Source organism: Muntiacus reevesi, chromosome 20, assembly GCF_963930625.1.
Source record: "Muntiacus reevesi chromosome 20, mMunRee1.1, whole genome shotgun sequence".
Lineage (NCBI taxonomy): Eukaryota > Metazoa > Chordata > Mammalia > Artiodactyla > Cervidae > Muntiacus > Muntiacus reevesi.
In genome coordinates, this window is record NC_089268.1 from 28,717,577 (window position 1) to 28,732,858 (window position 15,282).

The window sequence follows — 15,282 nt, forward strand, 5'->3', positions numbered from 1 at the left end:
CTGTCTTCTCCGAGGGCCTCACACGCACCTCATGTGCCCATACTTCCAGAGACTTCCCTCCCCCGTCCCCCATCACCCTCTGCTTCCACACCTGGGATTCTCCTGTGTAGATAGGCATTCCATTGCAAACCTGAAAAATAAGTTCTGATTCACAACATTCTCTGATGCAGACATGTGTGGACTGCGCACGTGCCGGAGCACGCCCATATTCTCCTGAGTCCTGCCCTTGAGTTCCTGCTGTGTCCTGCCAGTACTGTGGGATTCCGCCGGTGGCATAGGGTCTGGAGCCGTCTGCAACTTCCTACCCTAGTTCAAGGGAGCTGAAGAAGGGACTGAGTTTGAAGAGTGGAAGAGATGGTGCTCCCCCCACCCTCCCGCCTTAGAAACCTTAGACCCTCTCCCACCACCCGCCAGGATCTTTTCCTCAACCTCAGGAAAAGGAGATGTTTATCTGGAAGGTCAAGGCTGGGCTACCCAGAGATGGAGCCCAGGTTTGAGATGGGCGCAGAAGCTGGCTGGAGGAGTTGAGAACTGGAGCCCTGAAGGAGGAGAGTCAGGACTGAGAAGCCCGAGGGGACTGATGGCTTCGGGTGTGGATCTCTGGTTGCCCAAGAACAGACAACCCAGGTTACATAATTTGGCTCTTTCCGCCTCCTTCCCCTGCTCCTAATTTTAGTAACTGAAATTCCACTCCCCCACAAGGACTCTTCCCCTCTCTTCTCTGCTTCTATCCCCCATCCTCCCACCATGTTCTCATGGTCCCCCAGTTCCAGCTGCCCCCAATTCAGATCATTCAATGACTCAGCAGAGGGAAAGCCCTGTGTTGGGGGAAGAGGGTGTTAAGTGGGGAGGAGGATGTGGTTCCGGCTGGGGAGGGGAGGGAAACTAGCTTTGTTCCCCTTTTTGCCTCTGTTCACATCTATTTCTCCAACCGCTGACTGAAGAGTGGAGAGGAGCCCAGTATGGGAAGTGGAGAGACTGGAGGGCAGGCAATCCGGGTCCTCTTAGCACCACCCTTCTGGGTGGGTGGGCAGGGGGCTTCTAGTCTGCAGCAAAGGGCACCAGTCATTGTGTGCCTGCATGGTGCAGGTGAATAGAAGCTGTGGGTTTTGGCATGTGGAGTGGGAAATGAGAAGTCATGGGTGATGAAAACCACAGTGATGGAAAAAGGCAGAGGAGACACCGGGTGTGCAATGTGGAACCAGGTCTTATTAGGAAATGGCAGAGTCAAGGAGCAGGGTGGTGGCCCGTGTCCCCCCACCCCCACTCATTACAAGTTTTGCTCCCACCCCATATCCTCTGCCCTTTGGTACTGGCCTCCTGACCTTAACCTTCCTATTGTCCTGCCCTTCCTGCAGTTTCTCGCTCTCCCCTCAGGGTCACTTGAGGGCTTCTGCGTGGCGATTCAGGGCCTGAGAAAGGGCTGTCACGGCTCCCATCACTCGGCCCAGCTCCCAGGTCTCAATCTGGCTTCGGAATCGCTGCAGGAAGCGGTCAGGGTGCCAGCGGACCTGCTGGACCCTCAAGTACCTCCTCAGAGCCCCCTGTTCCTCCAAGGGGGGACCCCTGGCCACCAGTGCTGCAGCCATGGCTTCTGGGTCCCCTCCCCCAGGGCAGGGCCAAGGCACATCACCAAAGCGCCAGAGTCTGCCCCGCCCTGCGCCTCTGGGGTGCTCTGCCCTGGGCCCAGCTCTGGCTGGCTCCGGAGCTCGATCCCCGAGCGCCTCCTGCGCCCTCCTGGCTCGGCTCTCACGCAGTTCTTCCTCCTTGGCCCGGGCTCGCTCTCGGAAGAGCCGCTGCTCCTCCTCCTGCTGCCGCCAGCTGTGCCCGGAGCCCTCAGCTCGTGGGGGTCGGCAGGCTCCCTCTGCCTCACGCTGCTGCTGCTGGTGCTTCTGGGCATGTTCCCGAGCCATGCGATCTGACCAGGCTGAGAAGGACTCGGGTTCCTGGGTCTCATGGGAAGCTTCATCTGTTTGGGAGGGCAGGTGGGGGTGGTCTCGGAGAGGCCGTGAGGAGGTGATGGGCAGCACGGGAGAAGGGAGCACAGGAAGCCAGTGGGGAAGAAGGGTGGCTGTGGATGGAAATGGCATCCTTACCTTCAAATCTCCCGATGACCTCCTGCCACTCATCCTCCAGCTCTCCCTGCAGCTTCTGTCTCCATTCCCGTTCCTTAGAGGCCTCATCTTCCTCCTCCTCCTCAGCAGAATCCCAGGGGGGTCCCCAGCCCAGAATCTGCCCTGGGGTCTCCCCATCCTTATTCTTTATTCCCATAGCAGAGGGACAGCGACTCAGCAGTGGCAGGAAGAAATCCGTGTAGGCTGTTGACGGGAGAGCAGTGAGCACAAATTAGCTGGGAGGGCCACCATCTTGAATCCTGCAGGTCACTCACTCCCTTGGTCTTAGAGCAATGGAAGGGTTGCCCACACGGATGCCTCCTGGGTACTAGGCAATCACCGTCACGGACAAATACTTATTGGTACTTTACATCATGAGGAAGTGCGGTAGTTTAAAATACTCTGTCCTTGCAGGCCAATTTGGTGTCCTGGGAGCTCCACTATGTCAAATGATATTTTCTAGCTTGCCTCCCTTTGACTGGATATTCCATTTTTTGGCTTGAAAAACACTGTTACTTTATACTTTTTATTGTGTTTCTCATCCAAAACTATATCCTATATAGAATACCTGAACACCCTGATCTGTACCATTATAAATATACAAATACACAATATTTTTCTTTTTATATCACTTTTCAATAAACTGAGAAAAATAAATACTCTCAGGGAAATTTCTCTCAGCCACCCTTAGCCAGGGGATGCTGGGAGGGTAGTGGAGAGGTAGTCCAGTAGTGAATTTAAGCCACTGAAATGTTCCCAGCAGCAGGGTAAACTCTTTCCAAATGACTGCTGACCTAAGGCAGGGGAAAGGGGTTGAGACAGAGGGTTCCAACCTGGCTGACAGGAGGCTGGGGGAAACCAGGAAAGGGACTGTCATGCCTGAGCGCCCCTCCTCCTGAGTCCTGACCTCAATGCACCCGCTCCATTATCAGCTGAGGGCCAACACTGCACCTACCAGTGCCCCCTGCCACAGCCACCAACCCCCTCTGCACTCCCAGGACAGAGGGAGGTGAGTGAGGCACCCTCCCTTCCTGTAGACCTACTTTTTCTCCCTAGGGCAGGAGGAAGTGGGCCAGCAGTCTTTAAATCTTTATTCACTGATGCGAGAACATACTGGCTGCCTGGCAAAACAATGGGACAGAGAAAGGGCTGTCCTGTCAGTACCAGGAAGGTACAAGATAGAATAGGTCCAGCCTTGGCTGGCCAAGGCCCACTGCCCCCTACCCATCTCCTGGCACACCTGAGTGTCACTCAGTGAAAACCACATCAAGATGAGGGGTGGGGGAACTTCTCTTTAGTACTGATGTGACCTGTCACAAGCCCTCCCAATTTGTCCCACCCAGCAACTGGCCTTGTCTTTCAACAGCTTATTTCCCACCAGGGCTAACAGCAGGTGTGAGGGTGGGTGGGTGCTCAGGTTTGCATGGGAGGTTTTTAAATTCATAGGTTTGAAGGGGTAAGGCCTCCAACTATAAAACACTATGAGTAAAATCTGGTACAGAATATTAAAGAGCCACTAAAGATTATGGTGGTGTGGGGAAAAAGCAGGCTGCAAAACTGTATATAGGATCCAATCACAATTGTGTGAAAAAAGAGACCAAATCAATGGTTGAAAAAAAGATTGGAAAGAAATACGTAAAAATTCTAGTTTCAGGGTGGTAGACTATGAGTAGCTTTCCCCCCAAGTCTTACCTGGTGTTTTAATGTGAAAGGGACCTAATTAATATGAAATTTTCTTTTCTTTTTAAAGAGTGAAGAATAAATTTAATCACTGTTAACAGCTAGGTGTGGTCCCTCTTCAGTCCTGTCTTGGTATACACAGACACACATGCACGACAATTTCAAGAGTTACATGTTGTTTGGTAACTTGTTTTCATTCAGCAGTTCATTTATAATTTCCAGAGGAGTACACATAGCCTACCTCATTCTTTTCTGTGACTGTGTAGTGTTCCGTTGTGTATACGAAACAAATCTTCCCACCCCCAATAGAAAGACTTTGTTTCCAAAAATGATTAGTCTTATACACATGTGTTTGTGGACTCCTTACAGTACTTCTGTGGGGTAGATTCTCGGAAGGGGAATTTTTGAGTCAAACAAAATGTGCAATTTTGCCAAATTGCTTTCAAAAAGTTTGTGCCAAGGTACACCCCATCAAGAAAATAGGACTGCCTAATGAAATTATAGTTTTATCACTTTCAGGAAACTTTTTATATGTGATAAGGAATATTATTCCATTATTCTTGAAATAAACTAGGTAATTATAAAAGTATTTTAAAAAAGAATATATGAGTGCCTGTGAAGTCCTTTACCAAATCTGAATATCTCCAACCCTTTAAATTTTGCCCACCTGATAGATTAAAAAAATGACTTTATTAATGAAAGCTTTTCATATTCATATTCTTTGTCTACTTTTCCCCTGGATAATATATGGATAGATATGAGAGTTGTTTATATAATATGGATACCTACCCTTTGTGCTTATTTCACATATATTGTAAATATTTTCCTCTATCTTTTCAAAATTTTTGTCATTAAATCTGTGTCTATTTTCAACTTATAGCTTTTAACTTTATTCATTCTTAGGAGGGTTTTTCTCCACTCCAAGATTATGCCCTTCTGTTTTTTCCTACTATATTTATTCCTAGAAAAAAAATTTTTTTTCAAAAAAGGAAAAAAGTACAGTATGATAAGCAACCTAGTCCTACCACAAGGTATGTTAATATATTTTCATTTTTTTCAACATAATTTTACTTAAAAAAACCATCAGAGATGAAACTAAAGTTTTCTTTGATTCTGTCTTCCAAGTTTTATCCCCCCAGAGAAAACCCTCCCGTGAATTTGAGCCCTTCCTGTTGCATTTAGATGTTTAATCTGCTGTAATTTACTTTTGAGTCGGGTGTAAGGTAAGACTATTTTTCTCCAGAGAAGACAAATGGTCTGGTATCATTTATTAAATAGTTCACCACCACCCTCTCCAGTTATTTGAAACACCAAATTTACTGACAATTTAACAGTACAGATCAACTTTTCCCAATGTTCTTTAATTCATATGTTGTACTTTTATATTGGGAAAAATAAATGTGAAAAAAAGCTTTCTGGCATAAACACATACTTCATCTTAGTGATGGAAGCACTGTTCTACTCCCCAAAACAAGACATGATTTCTGTCTTAATGAGATGTTGATACTAACTGGTACAGAACACTTTTAAAAAATGCCAGATCAGAAGTTTACGTTTAGTGATGATTGAGATGCAGAGGAAGACCAGGTGACAGTGGGCGGGCTGGTTGGAGAGGGCTTCTAGCAGAAGGTGGGGGCCTACACTGAGTTGTGAAGGGAGAATAACTTAGCAAGGTGGAAAACTTACTAGGGCGGGCAGGAAGGCGACAGGCCAGAGGCAGATAAAAGACAGGCATGCTTGTTGAAAACAGGCTTGGGGTCACTGAAGACAGAGTCATGGAGCAGGAGTCTAGGTTTGTGGGTGTGCCGTGGGAGGTTAAGTTGGAAAGGCAAAGGGAACGTAAACCGGATGGCTCAGTCATCTGTAAAGCAGGGCCACAGCCTACTTCTACTGAGCAGATCAAAGTGGGTAATGGATGGGAAATGTCTCATACTGTGCTGGCACAGGGCAGAGGTGCAGTGAATGCTACACTAAGGAGATAAAAACAAAAAAATCAAGCTGGCTTTGCACTTATTCTTTTTGCAAAGATGGTGACAAAATGACCCTGTTTGTCAATGTTCACTCATTCTTGCTGAAGGCAGAGAATGGCTATTGTTGGATTAAGGTGTGTTTATAAAGGGGTCTCTGACAGCTAAGACCACCTCCCTAGGAGGTGTTACCAAAAGCCTCAAAGGTAACGGCCATTCACTGGCCTCTCACTGGGTGTGACAACCCAGCCCAGCCAATTCAGAACCCTGGGACCCACCATGGGAACTGAAGGGAAACCTACCCTCCCCGAGAAGATTCTGGCTCATTTCATCTATTCAAAGAAAATACCTGGATTTTAAGGCAGAATGGTCTCTAGAGATGGGCCTTCCCACCAAGGAGTTAGAAGGCCACCTGGTGGTAAGGATGGCGGGGACCAGGAGGAAGGAAAGCCTGAGAAGGCCTGGGAGTGACCTGAGTGTAGGTGAAATTTCAGCAAGGTACTGAAGGTTCTGGGCCCTGTTTTCCTCATCCTTAAATGGAATCATAATATCACTCTCACATGCTTCTTAGAATTCAATACAATGAAGGAGGCACCTATCATAAGAGACATTTCTGTCACTAATGAAGCCTTAACTGAGTAATAAAAGAATAAAAATAACAGTACTTCTCATCTTTTGTTGTTGTTTAGTCACTAAGTCGTATTTAACTTTTTGTGACCCCCACGGACTCTAACCCACCAGGCTCCTGTGTCTGTGGGATTTTCTGGAGAATACTGGAGTGGGTTGCCACTTTCTTCTCGAGGGAATCTTCCCAACCCATGGATCGAACCTCCATCTCCTACACTACAGGTGGATTCTTTACTGCTGACCACAAGGGAAGCCCTACTTATCATCTAGTGAATATCAAAACTGCACCAAGTGCTTGCCTCACTTGCCACAACCTCCATTCTAGAGAAGCAAATTAGGTTCACACAGGCTAAACTGGAGAGGGCTTGTCACATAGCCCATTAAGTGGCAGGGCTGGAACTTGATGGGGTCTGAGGTCTGCTTCAGGACATTCTGCTCTGTTGTCATATACAGTGTCAACGGTCAAGTTAGGTGCCTGCACTTTGTAAACCTCCTCTCTTTGTTCTAAGTTAAAAAAAATATCTGAATAGGTCAGCCTATCTCGCTATGTTAGGGGATTTTTGACTATATGGGGGAGGTTTCGGGGTGTGGGTGAGGTTCCTGTACATCTTGGGGAGCTGGGGGGGATGACAATAGCAATCAAACTGAGTTCAGATTGCTCATCCACCAAGAGATTTTCATCTAACGTTCTTACTCTAGAAGGAAAGTCTCTAAAAGGGGAAATGGCATTTCACCTGTTATTTTCTTAGGGAGAGCTGTACCTCTTCTGAGCTGCCTCCACTGCCACCACAGTATCAACAAGCCCCCATCAATATCAAAGGCTTTCCAGAATGCAGATATTTGGGGGAAAGAGCTGATCTGAAAGTACATATAGTTGACCCTCCATATCCTCAAGTTCCACATCTGCAGAGTCAACCAACCATAGATCTAAAATATTCAGGGGAAAAAAAAATTCCATAAAGTTCCAAAAGCCAAACCTTGAATCTGCAGTTTGCCTGCAACTATCTACGTAACATTTCCATTGGATTAAGTATTTTAAGTAATCTACAGGAAGATAGTGCATGGGTTATATGCAAATATCACACCTTTTCATAAAAACGACATGAGCACCTGCGGATTTGGGTATCCTGGGAGTGGGGGTTTCTAGAACCAATCTCTCTCAGATAGCAAGGGACAATGGTACACTGTATATCAGGTAGTCTGGGAGAGCATGGCTAGCCCCAGTAACCAAACATGTGAATGTTTCTGCAGTGAAATGTATGAATATTGACATCAGTAGGATAACAGCATATCATGAATAGCTTAGCTTCAGTTTAGGTTAGATTTTTGTCACCAAATGAGTTTGGTGGTAGGCTGATGAAAAAATATGGTTCTCAGAGTGTTTCTGAGTTTCAGAGCTGTGGTATTTAATAAGGAGTATGGATCTATTAATACCCACAGGAACAATGGCCAGTATCTAGAGTGTTTGTCATGTGCTGATCACAACAAACTGTGGAAAATTCTGAAAGAGATGGGAATACCAGACCACCTGACAGCCTCTTGAGAAATCTGCATGCAGGTCAGGAAGCAACAGTTAGAAATGGACATGGAACAACAGACTGGCTCCAAATAGGAAAAGGAGTACGTCAAGGCTATAGATTGTCACCCTGCTTATTTAACTTACATGTAGAGTACATCATGAGAAACACTAGATTGGGCGAAGCACAAGCTGGAATCAAGATTGCTGGGAGAAATAGCAATAACCTCAGATATGCAGATGACACCACCCTTATGGTAGAAAGTGAAGAAGAACTAAAGAGCCTCTTGATGAAAGTGAAAGAGGAGAGTGAAAAAGTTGGCTTAAAACTCAACATTCAAAAAACAAACAAACAAAAAAACTCAACATTCAGAAAACTAAGATCATGGCATCTGGTCCCATTACTTCATGGCAAATAGATGGGGAAACAGTGGAAACAGTGTCAGACTTTATTTTTTTGGACTCCAAAATCACTGCAGATGGTGACTGAAGCCATGAAATTAAAAGATGCTTACTCCTTGGAAGGAAAGTTATGAACAACCTAGACAGCATATTAAAAAGCAGAGACATTACTTTGCCAACAAAGGTCAGTCTAGTCAAAGCTTTGGTTTTTCCAGTAGTCATGTATGGATGTGAGAGTTGGACTATAAAGAAAGCTGAGTGCCGAAGAATTGGTGCTTTTGAACTGTGGTGTTGGAGAAGACTCTTGAGAGTTCCTTGAACTGCAAGAAGATCCAACCAGTCCATCCTAAAGGAGGTCAGCCCTGAGTGTTCACTGGAAGGACTGATGTTGCAGCTGAAACTTCAATACTTTGGCCACCTCATGCGAAGAGTTGACTCATTTTAAAAGACCAAAGGTGGGAGGAGAAGGGGACAACAGAGGATGAGATGGTTGGATGGCGTCACCAACTCAATGGACATGATTTTGGGTAAACTCCGGGAGTTGGTAATGGACAGGGAGGCCTGGCGTGCTGCAGCCCATGGGGTCGCAAAGAGTTGGACACGACTGAGCGACTGAACTATCATGTATTGGGTGCTTCACTATGTACTGTGTCAGTTGATGCTAAAAACATGTCACAGCATGGGTGCTTTGAACACAGGTGTTATCACTTTGTAACTCTATAAAGTACCACAGAGCAGAGACTATCTAGTTAGGCTGCTGGGATACAATCCTTGCTCTACCACTTAATAGTTGTTCGACTTTGGCAAATTACTTCTCTGTGCTGTTTCCTTATCTGAGAAGAGAAGAATGATGTTAGTGTTTATATCTTCACAGGGTAGTTGTGAGGATTAAATGAGTGGCTTTGTGAGAAGTGCCTGTGTGCTTAATCCCCCAGTTGTGTCTGACTCTTTGCAACCCCATGCACTGTGGCCCACCAGGCTCTTCTGTCCATGGGGATTCTCCAGGCAAGAATACTGGAGTGGGTTGCCATACCCTCCTCCAGGGGATCTTCCCAACTCAGGGATTGAAACCAGGTCTCCCTCACTGCAGTCAGGTTTTTTACCATCTGAGCCACCAGGGCAGCCCTAAATGAGTTGCTTTGCGAGAAGTGCCTGGCACACAGCAAAGGTTGCTACTAATTAATTTTGCACGGGGACAAATTAAGCATCAAGAAAGTTTAGTTACTTGTCCAAGAACACACAGCTGTTAATTGTGGAGCTGGGATTTGAATCCATGCATTGTAACTGCAGAGAGTACCCTCTATCTTACTTTTCATACTACAGGCAAACAACCAGCTAACAGAAAAAAGTAGCTACTAACCTAGATACTGTGGCTCAGACCGTATAGAATCTGCTTGCAATGCAGGAGACCCGGGTTCAACCCCTGGGCCAGGAAAATCCCCTGGAGAAGGGAATGGCAACCCACTCCAGTATTCTTGCCCGGAGAATCCCATGGACAGAGAAGCCAGGTGAACTACAGTCTATGGGGTTGCAAAGAGTCAGAGCGACTGAGCAATTAACACACAATAATCTAGAGAGATGTGAAGTTTGAGTACTAGTTGCTGTTTGGGTAATGCTGGGCTCCTCAGACAGTGGTAGCTCAGTAATGTGAAGTCATAAATGATAGCCATAAGCCAACTTGGTCAACTACTTGCCTGAGTCCCAGGACCAAATAACTAGCTTATTTTTTCAACCACTGGCCTTCATCTCAGACCCCATCAGTTGCTCATGACCTTGTTCCCCATGAGGCAGACTCACCATCAGGGCCCTGACGGGCAGCGGCATGCAGCGCCGTGTCCCCGTGGCGGTCCTGGTGGGCAGGGTCAGCCCCAAGCCGAAGTAGCAGGCACAGGGCAGGGGCATCGTGGCGGGCGCAGGCCCGGTGCAGAGGTGGGGGCTGCCCAGCATCTACATCAAGGCCTGGGTGTCGCTGGAGGAGGGCTTGGGCCCGGACCAGCCGTCCTGCAGACAAATAGCGACGGAAGCGACGCTCTCGGCGTTGGCGACGGGAAGTGGAGGCCATGGAACTCTTGGGCTGAGGAAGAAGGATAAGAAGGCAGCAGTCAGGACCCCAGCCTTGGATGGTCCCTTCTCCTCCATCTCTGGCATTCTGTTTTCTCCTTTTGGTTCCCCATCTCTTCTGACAATTTTCAACAAGAAATGAGGCCAATCCTAACCCTCATCCCTTTACCAGATGAGAAGTTTGAAAAAAATTTTGAGGGGCGCTGGGGTCACATTTTTTTTTTAATGTAAAATTTGAGAAAAGGATAAATGATTACTTAAAGGCTCATTAGCCCAGGTAAATTTCCATAAAGGATTTTGTTATATAATACAAAACAGAATGATGGGGGAAATTTTTATCAACAGATACCTGAATTTTAAAAAGTCATAGACAATTTCAAATAATGATCTAGAAATTGAATATAATGTACCCGGCAGACAGATGTAGAGGCTTCTCCCTCTGGGACTTGGGGGGAGGGGTTACTCATCAGACCTGCCCCCCCCCGCCCCCAAAGTACCCCCGGAGCAGTAGGCCCGAAGCCTGTATTTAAGACGCTCCGAGGAAGGGAGGCGGGAAGGGCGGAGACACTCTAGACTGACGGAAGTGGCGCAAGCCGAGAAGCAGGTAAAGGGCGGAAATGAACTGTGAGGCGTGTTACCGGATGTCGTTCCTCCCCGAGGGGGCAGGAGGTGTTTCCTTGGCCCAGCCTCCGGGGGGAAACTACCGAACTTAAGATAAAGGGTCCGTCTGAAACCGGAAGTCTGGAAGACAGGCGAGGGAAAGGAACAGAGAGCGGCAAAGGCTCTTGGGGAGTTTAACCCCGCCTCCCTCAACTGGGAGGAGAGAGGAGATGGTTCAGTGATAGACGAAACGATGAGACGAGAGAGAAAACAAAGGAGATAAAAACAAGAAAAAAACCGCAGTGAAAATGCAAAACTAAACCCCAAACCACAGTAAGGCCAAGGAAGGGACAGATCATAGAAGAAAAATACAGTAAAAGACAAGGGAAACAACTGTAGGACAAAGCAAATGAGCTGAATGGAGAAATTTGGAATTGGAAAGATGTTGCAAAAAAAGATGGAAATGGGAGGGACAAAAAAGAGGGGAAGAGAAATTGGAAGAATTCAGAGAAGCCCAGATATTCTATTCCCAACATACCACGCATGATAATTTCCTTACCTCCTCACCCCATTCTCAATCTCTCTCTGCCGCCTTCTCTCCTAAATACTCCTCTCCTCTCGGCCGCCGCCCCCCATTCCTTCCAACTGGGAACGCTCTGCACCTGCTGTAGTCAGCGGGCAGCTTTGGACCTGGTCTCTGCTGTCACCAGGCGGTAATTCTGAGTACTGCCAGCGTGAGAGGTGGGAAAGGAGGACCAGCCATCAATGGGAGGATCAGTTTGGGGGAGACACCCGGTTCAGGAGGCTGAGCGAAAAGGGGAGCACTAAGACCCAGGGGGAGTGAAAGGCTGCAGCAAACAGCTGGAAGAGGATTAGGCGTTGTGGGGGGAGGGAAGAGGGGGAGCCATTTGGTACATTGGTGGCTTCCGAAACAAACAGCATCGGTCATAACAGAAATGGCCAGTCAATCCCAGGGTATCCAGCAGCTCCTGCAAGCCGAGAAGCGGGCGGCTGAGAAGGTGGCAGATGCCAGAAAGAGTGAGTCTCATTTCGTCCTTAGGAATCTGGAAAGAAAATTGGGGGTAGAGAGACAGCAAACATTTGAGTCCTTGGGATAACCCAAGACTGATGGAGAGAGAACTGGGGGCTGCGGTTGCTTTTAGGAGGGAAGAAATGGGTGGGTGGTGAGAATCCAGCTCTTGGCTGACAGAGAGAAGGCAGTAACTTTGGGGGAGGGACTGACCCCCTACTCTCACAGTGTGTGTGTGTGTGTGTGTGTGTGTGTGTGTGTGTGTGTGTGTGTGTGGCAGGGGTCCTACCCCTCCCTTTCAGTCCTTTCTTCTGCCTCCAGGGAAGGCCCGGCGTCTGAAGCAGGCAAAGGAAGAGGCACAAATGGAAGTGGACCAGTACCGCAGAGAGAGAGAGCAAGAATTCCAGAGCAAGCAGCAGGCAGTGAGTCGTGGGGGAGTTGAGATGGGACCCCCAGTGTGCATGTTGGTGGGTATATCTGGTGGGTGTGTACAGGGTGATTCCACAAGAAAAAAGTGGTGAAGGGTCGAAGGGGACCCTGGTGAGGTCAAGCTTAGTTGTATGTAAGAGAATCTGGGAGTTTTGAAGAGGGATGGCTGAGGTCTATGTAGGGTATGATGACATTTGGGGTGGAGGGCAGAATTTTATGGGCACGGGTGGGGAGGATCCTAGTCTGTTGTAGGATGATGCTGCATGTCAGATCTTAGAGTAGAGGGCATTATGTTGGTCTCTTTGGTGTCCAGATATTTCCGTGGATGCGAGTGGTGTCTATCTAGATACTTCCGTGGGTGGGCATGACTCTGGAGAGGGCCTTGCTTCCTGGCTTTGCTCTAGGACCCTTCCACGTGCCTGGATGCTTCTTTCTCTGTTTCTGCTTTTTCTTTTCTCTCTTCCACCCTTTCTCCCACTCCCCAGGCCATGGGCTCCCAAGGGAACTTGTCGGCTGAAGTGGAACAGGCTACAAGGCGCCAGGTGCAGGGCATGCAGAGCTCCCAGCAGAGAAACCGCGAACGTGTCCTGGCCCAGCTTCTCGGCATGGTCTGCGATGTCAGGCCCCAGGTCCACCCCAACTACCGGATTGCTGCCTAGGACCTAACCTAGGGCCTGACTCCTCCTCCCAGTTCCCTCCTGCCAAGAAATCCCCAAGTCAAAATCAACTTCCACCATAATCCTTCTCTCCCTTCCATTCCCTAGAAATTCTAGGAAGCAGGATCCAATAATTCTCCTGTGAAACTTAAACATACCCTGCTCAGACCCAAATCTCCTTATTGCTCTTTCACTGGGACCATGTAAACTGCCAAGTCACCTTCACTCAGATCCTTTGTGAATTTTGTATCTTGGAGAAGTAGGGATGTGGAAAATACTGACTTCAGGGCCAGGCAGGCTTGGGTCTCTCTCGACTTTGCCACTTGCTGGCTGGGCAACCATGACAAGCTACTTAAACTGTAACCCCTGTGTCCTTTGTAAGGCTGGAATAATACTACCTTGTTGTTGCATTAACTAGAAATCTTTCTGTAAAGAGCCTAGCATGGTTTCTAGTAGCTGGATTCAATAAGTGACAAATCTGTGATATTATAATGACCACCTGCCCATCTGCCCAAACCTAAACACAGCTGTTTTCTCACTTCTGTCTGTGGCTTTCTAATTCTACTCATTCATCTTGTGACCCTCCTAATTCTCTAGAGAATTGGTTCTTCCCATCTTTCTTTTCCCACAGACCTTATGATCCCTGAAAAGATGAAATGATAGCTTTATTTAACCTCTTTATTGTGGTTCCAGGAAGCTGTTTGCATTTTTTAGCCTTTTTGTCTCTTAAGTTGGTCTTTCTGTTTATTGGCTTTCCCCCTTTTCCTATTTCCCCAAAGAACCATCAGATGCTTACTGCTTCCTGAGATCTAAAGTGATGTTGTGTCCCCTTGTGTGCATGACCTTCCTTTTACATCCTCAACACCATACTTTCCCTTTGTAACAATAAAAGTGTCAATAAAATAATTATGGGCAAATCAACTGGTGGGTCGAGTCAGCTTCTTTTTGCTTCTCATTTCTCATTTTCAGTCATTTTTGTTCCTTACTTATGTATTCTACACTCAAAAGGGCTGTCATTTGAAGCTTGTTGGAGAAACAAAAGCAAATGGCACAGAAGTTTTTCTCTTAAGTGAGAAACACGTGGCTCCTCCTTTGCAAACCTGAGGACTATAGATGGTAACTAGAGAGAAAATCTGAAGGGTAGTAACACTGCTTTGGCATTGCTTTGTAATGCCATTACTTCTTAAAGTAAAGTAAAGATAGTAACATTACTTTGACCACCTGATGCAGAGAGCTGACTCATTTGAATTGACCCCGATGCTGGGAAAGATTGAGAGCAGGAGGAGAAGGGGACAACAGAGGATGAGATGGTTGGATGGCATCACTGACACAATGGACATAGGTTTGGGTGGACTCCGGGAGTTGGTGATGGAGCAGAGGCCTGGCGTGCTGCGGTTCATGGGGTCGCAGAGTCGGACACGACTGGCCGACTGAACTGAACTGAAAATTGCTTTGTTTTCCTTCATAGCGTTTATCCGTATTTGACATGTCTCCCCTGTTAAGTGAACTCCGTGATGATAGGGCTGTTCATTGCTATGTACCCAGATCTTAGGATAGCACTTGACGCAGGACTGGCAGTTGATAAATGCTGTTGGAAAAAAGATATTGTGTGTTGGAAAAACTGCCCTTCTGTAACATCCTTGAATCATTGTTATTTCTTTTGGCCACAGAAAACGAGCCTTGAACCAATGAGGTTATCTGTAGTGTATTTATTAAGCACTCTTTAATCAGGGAGATGGGATACAGTAGAGAATAAAGAGGTGTCTACGTTCTGGCTCTGTCACCTTGTTAGCTGTATTACTTTGGACATGTTGATTTATTTCTTTCGATCTCTTTGCTTGATATAGAATGAGAATAATGGTACACCTTGGTGTTAAATGATTAAGTGATAATAGGTAAAGGGTCAAACGTTTGTCATCAGTTTTGTTAAGTCACATCTGACTTCTGTAGCATATAAAAGCGAGGCGAGAGATATCAAATGTTTCATTCAGGAAGAATATCCAGGATGAACCAAGGGAGGGGTTATTGGGTAAAGGGTTAAGCACATTTTGATTGAAATAACAACATCTATAAAATATTATGTAACATTCAGGTTTCCCTGGTGGCTCAGTAGGTAAAAAATCAGCCTGCAATGCAGGAGACCTGAGTTCAACCCCAGGGTGGAGAAGATCCCCTGGAAGAGGGCATGGCAATCCATTCC

General features: G+C 46.9%; 2 protein-coding genes across 5 annotated transcripts; one reads left to right on the top strand and one right to left on the bottom strand.

Annotated features, from left to right (window-relative positions):
- Positions 1 to 428: 428 nt before the first annotated feature.
- Positions 429 to 11,650, bottom strand: NFKBIL1 (NFKB inhibitor like 1). Of its 2 annotated transcripts, none has more exons than XM_065913049.1 (4): positions 11,527 to 11,650; positions 10,104 to 10,380; positions 2,097 to 2,318; positions 429 to 1,969 (listed from the first exon to the last, which is right to left on the bottom strand). In XM_065913049.1, exons 2-4 carry the CDS (start codon positions 10,366 to 10,368, stop codon positions 1,380 to 1,382), a joined length of 1,077 nt encoding a protein of 358 aa, XP_065769121.1. In that variant the 5' UTR covers positions 10,369 to 10,380; positions 11,527 to 11,650; the 3' UTR covers positions 429 to 1,379. The 2 variants fall into 2 exon arrangements, with proteins under 2 accessions (XP_065769121.1, XP_065769120.1); XM_065913048.1 differs by lacking the exon at positions 11,527 to 11,650 and adding an exon at positions 10,778 to 10,923.
- Positions 11,216 to 14,003, top strand: ATP6V1G2 (ATPase H+ transporting V1 subunit G2). Of its 3 annotated transcripts, XM_065913051.1 has the most exons (4): positions 11,216 to 11,300; positions 11,907 to 12,005; positions 12,319 to 12,464; positions 12,912 to 14,003. In XM_065913051.1, the coding sequence occupies exons 2-4, from the start codon at positions 11,924 to 11,926 to the stop codon at positions 13,083 to 13,085; spliced, it is 402 nt and encodes a 133-aa protein (XP_065769123.1). In that variant the 5' UTR covers positions 11,216 to 11,300; positions 11,907 to 11,923; the 3' UTR covers positions 13,086 to 14,003. The 3 variants fall into 3 exon arrangements, with proteins under 3 accessions (XP_065769123.1, XP_065769122.1, XP_065769124.1); XM_065913050.1 differs by lacking the exon at positions 11,216 to 11,300 and having other exon boundaries at positions 11,733 to 12,005; XM_065913052.1 differs by lacking the exon at positions 11,216 to 11,300 and having other exon boundaries at positions 11,733 to 12,005; positions 12,319 to 12,419.
- The last annotated feature ends 1,279 nt before the right edge of the window (positions 14,004 to 15,282 follow it).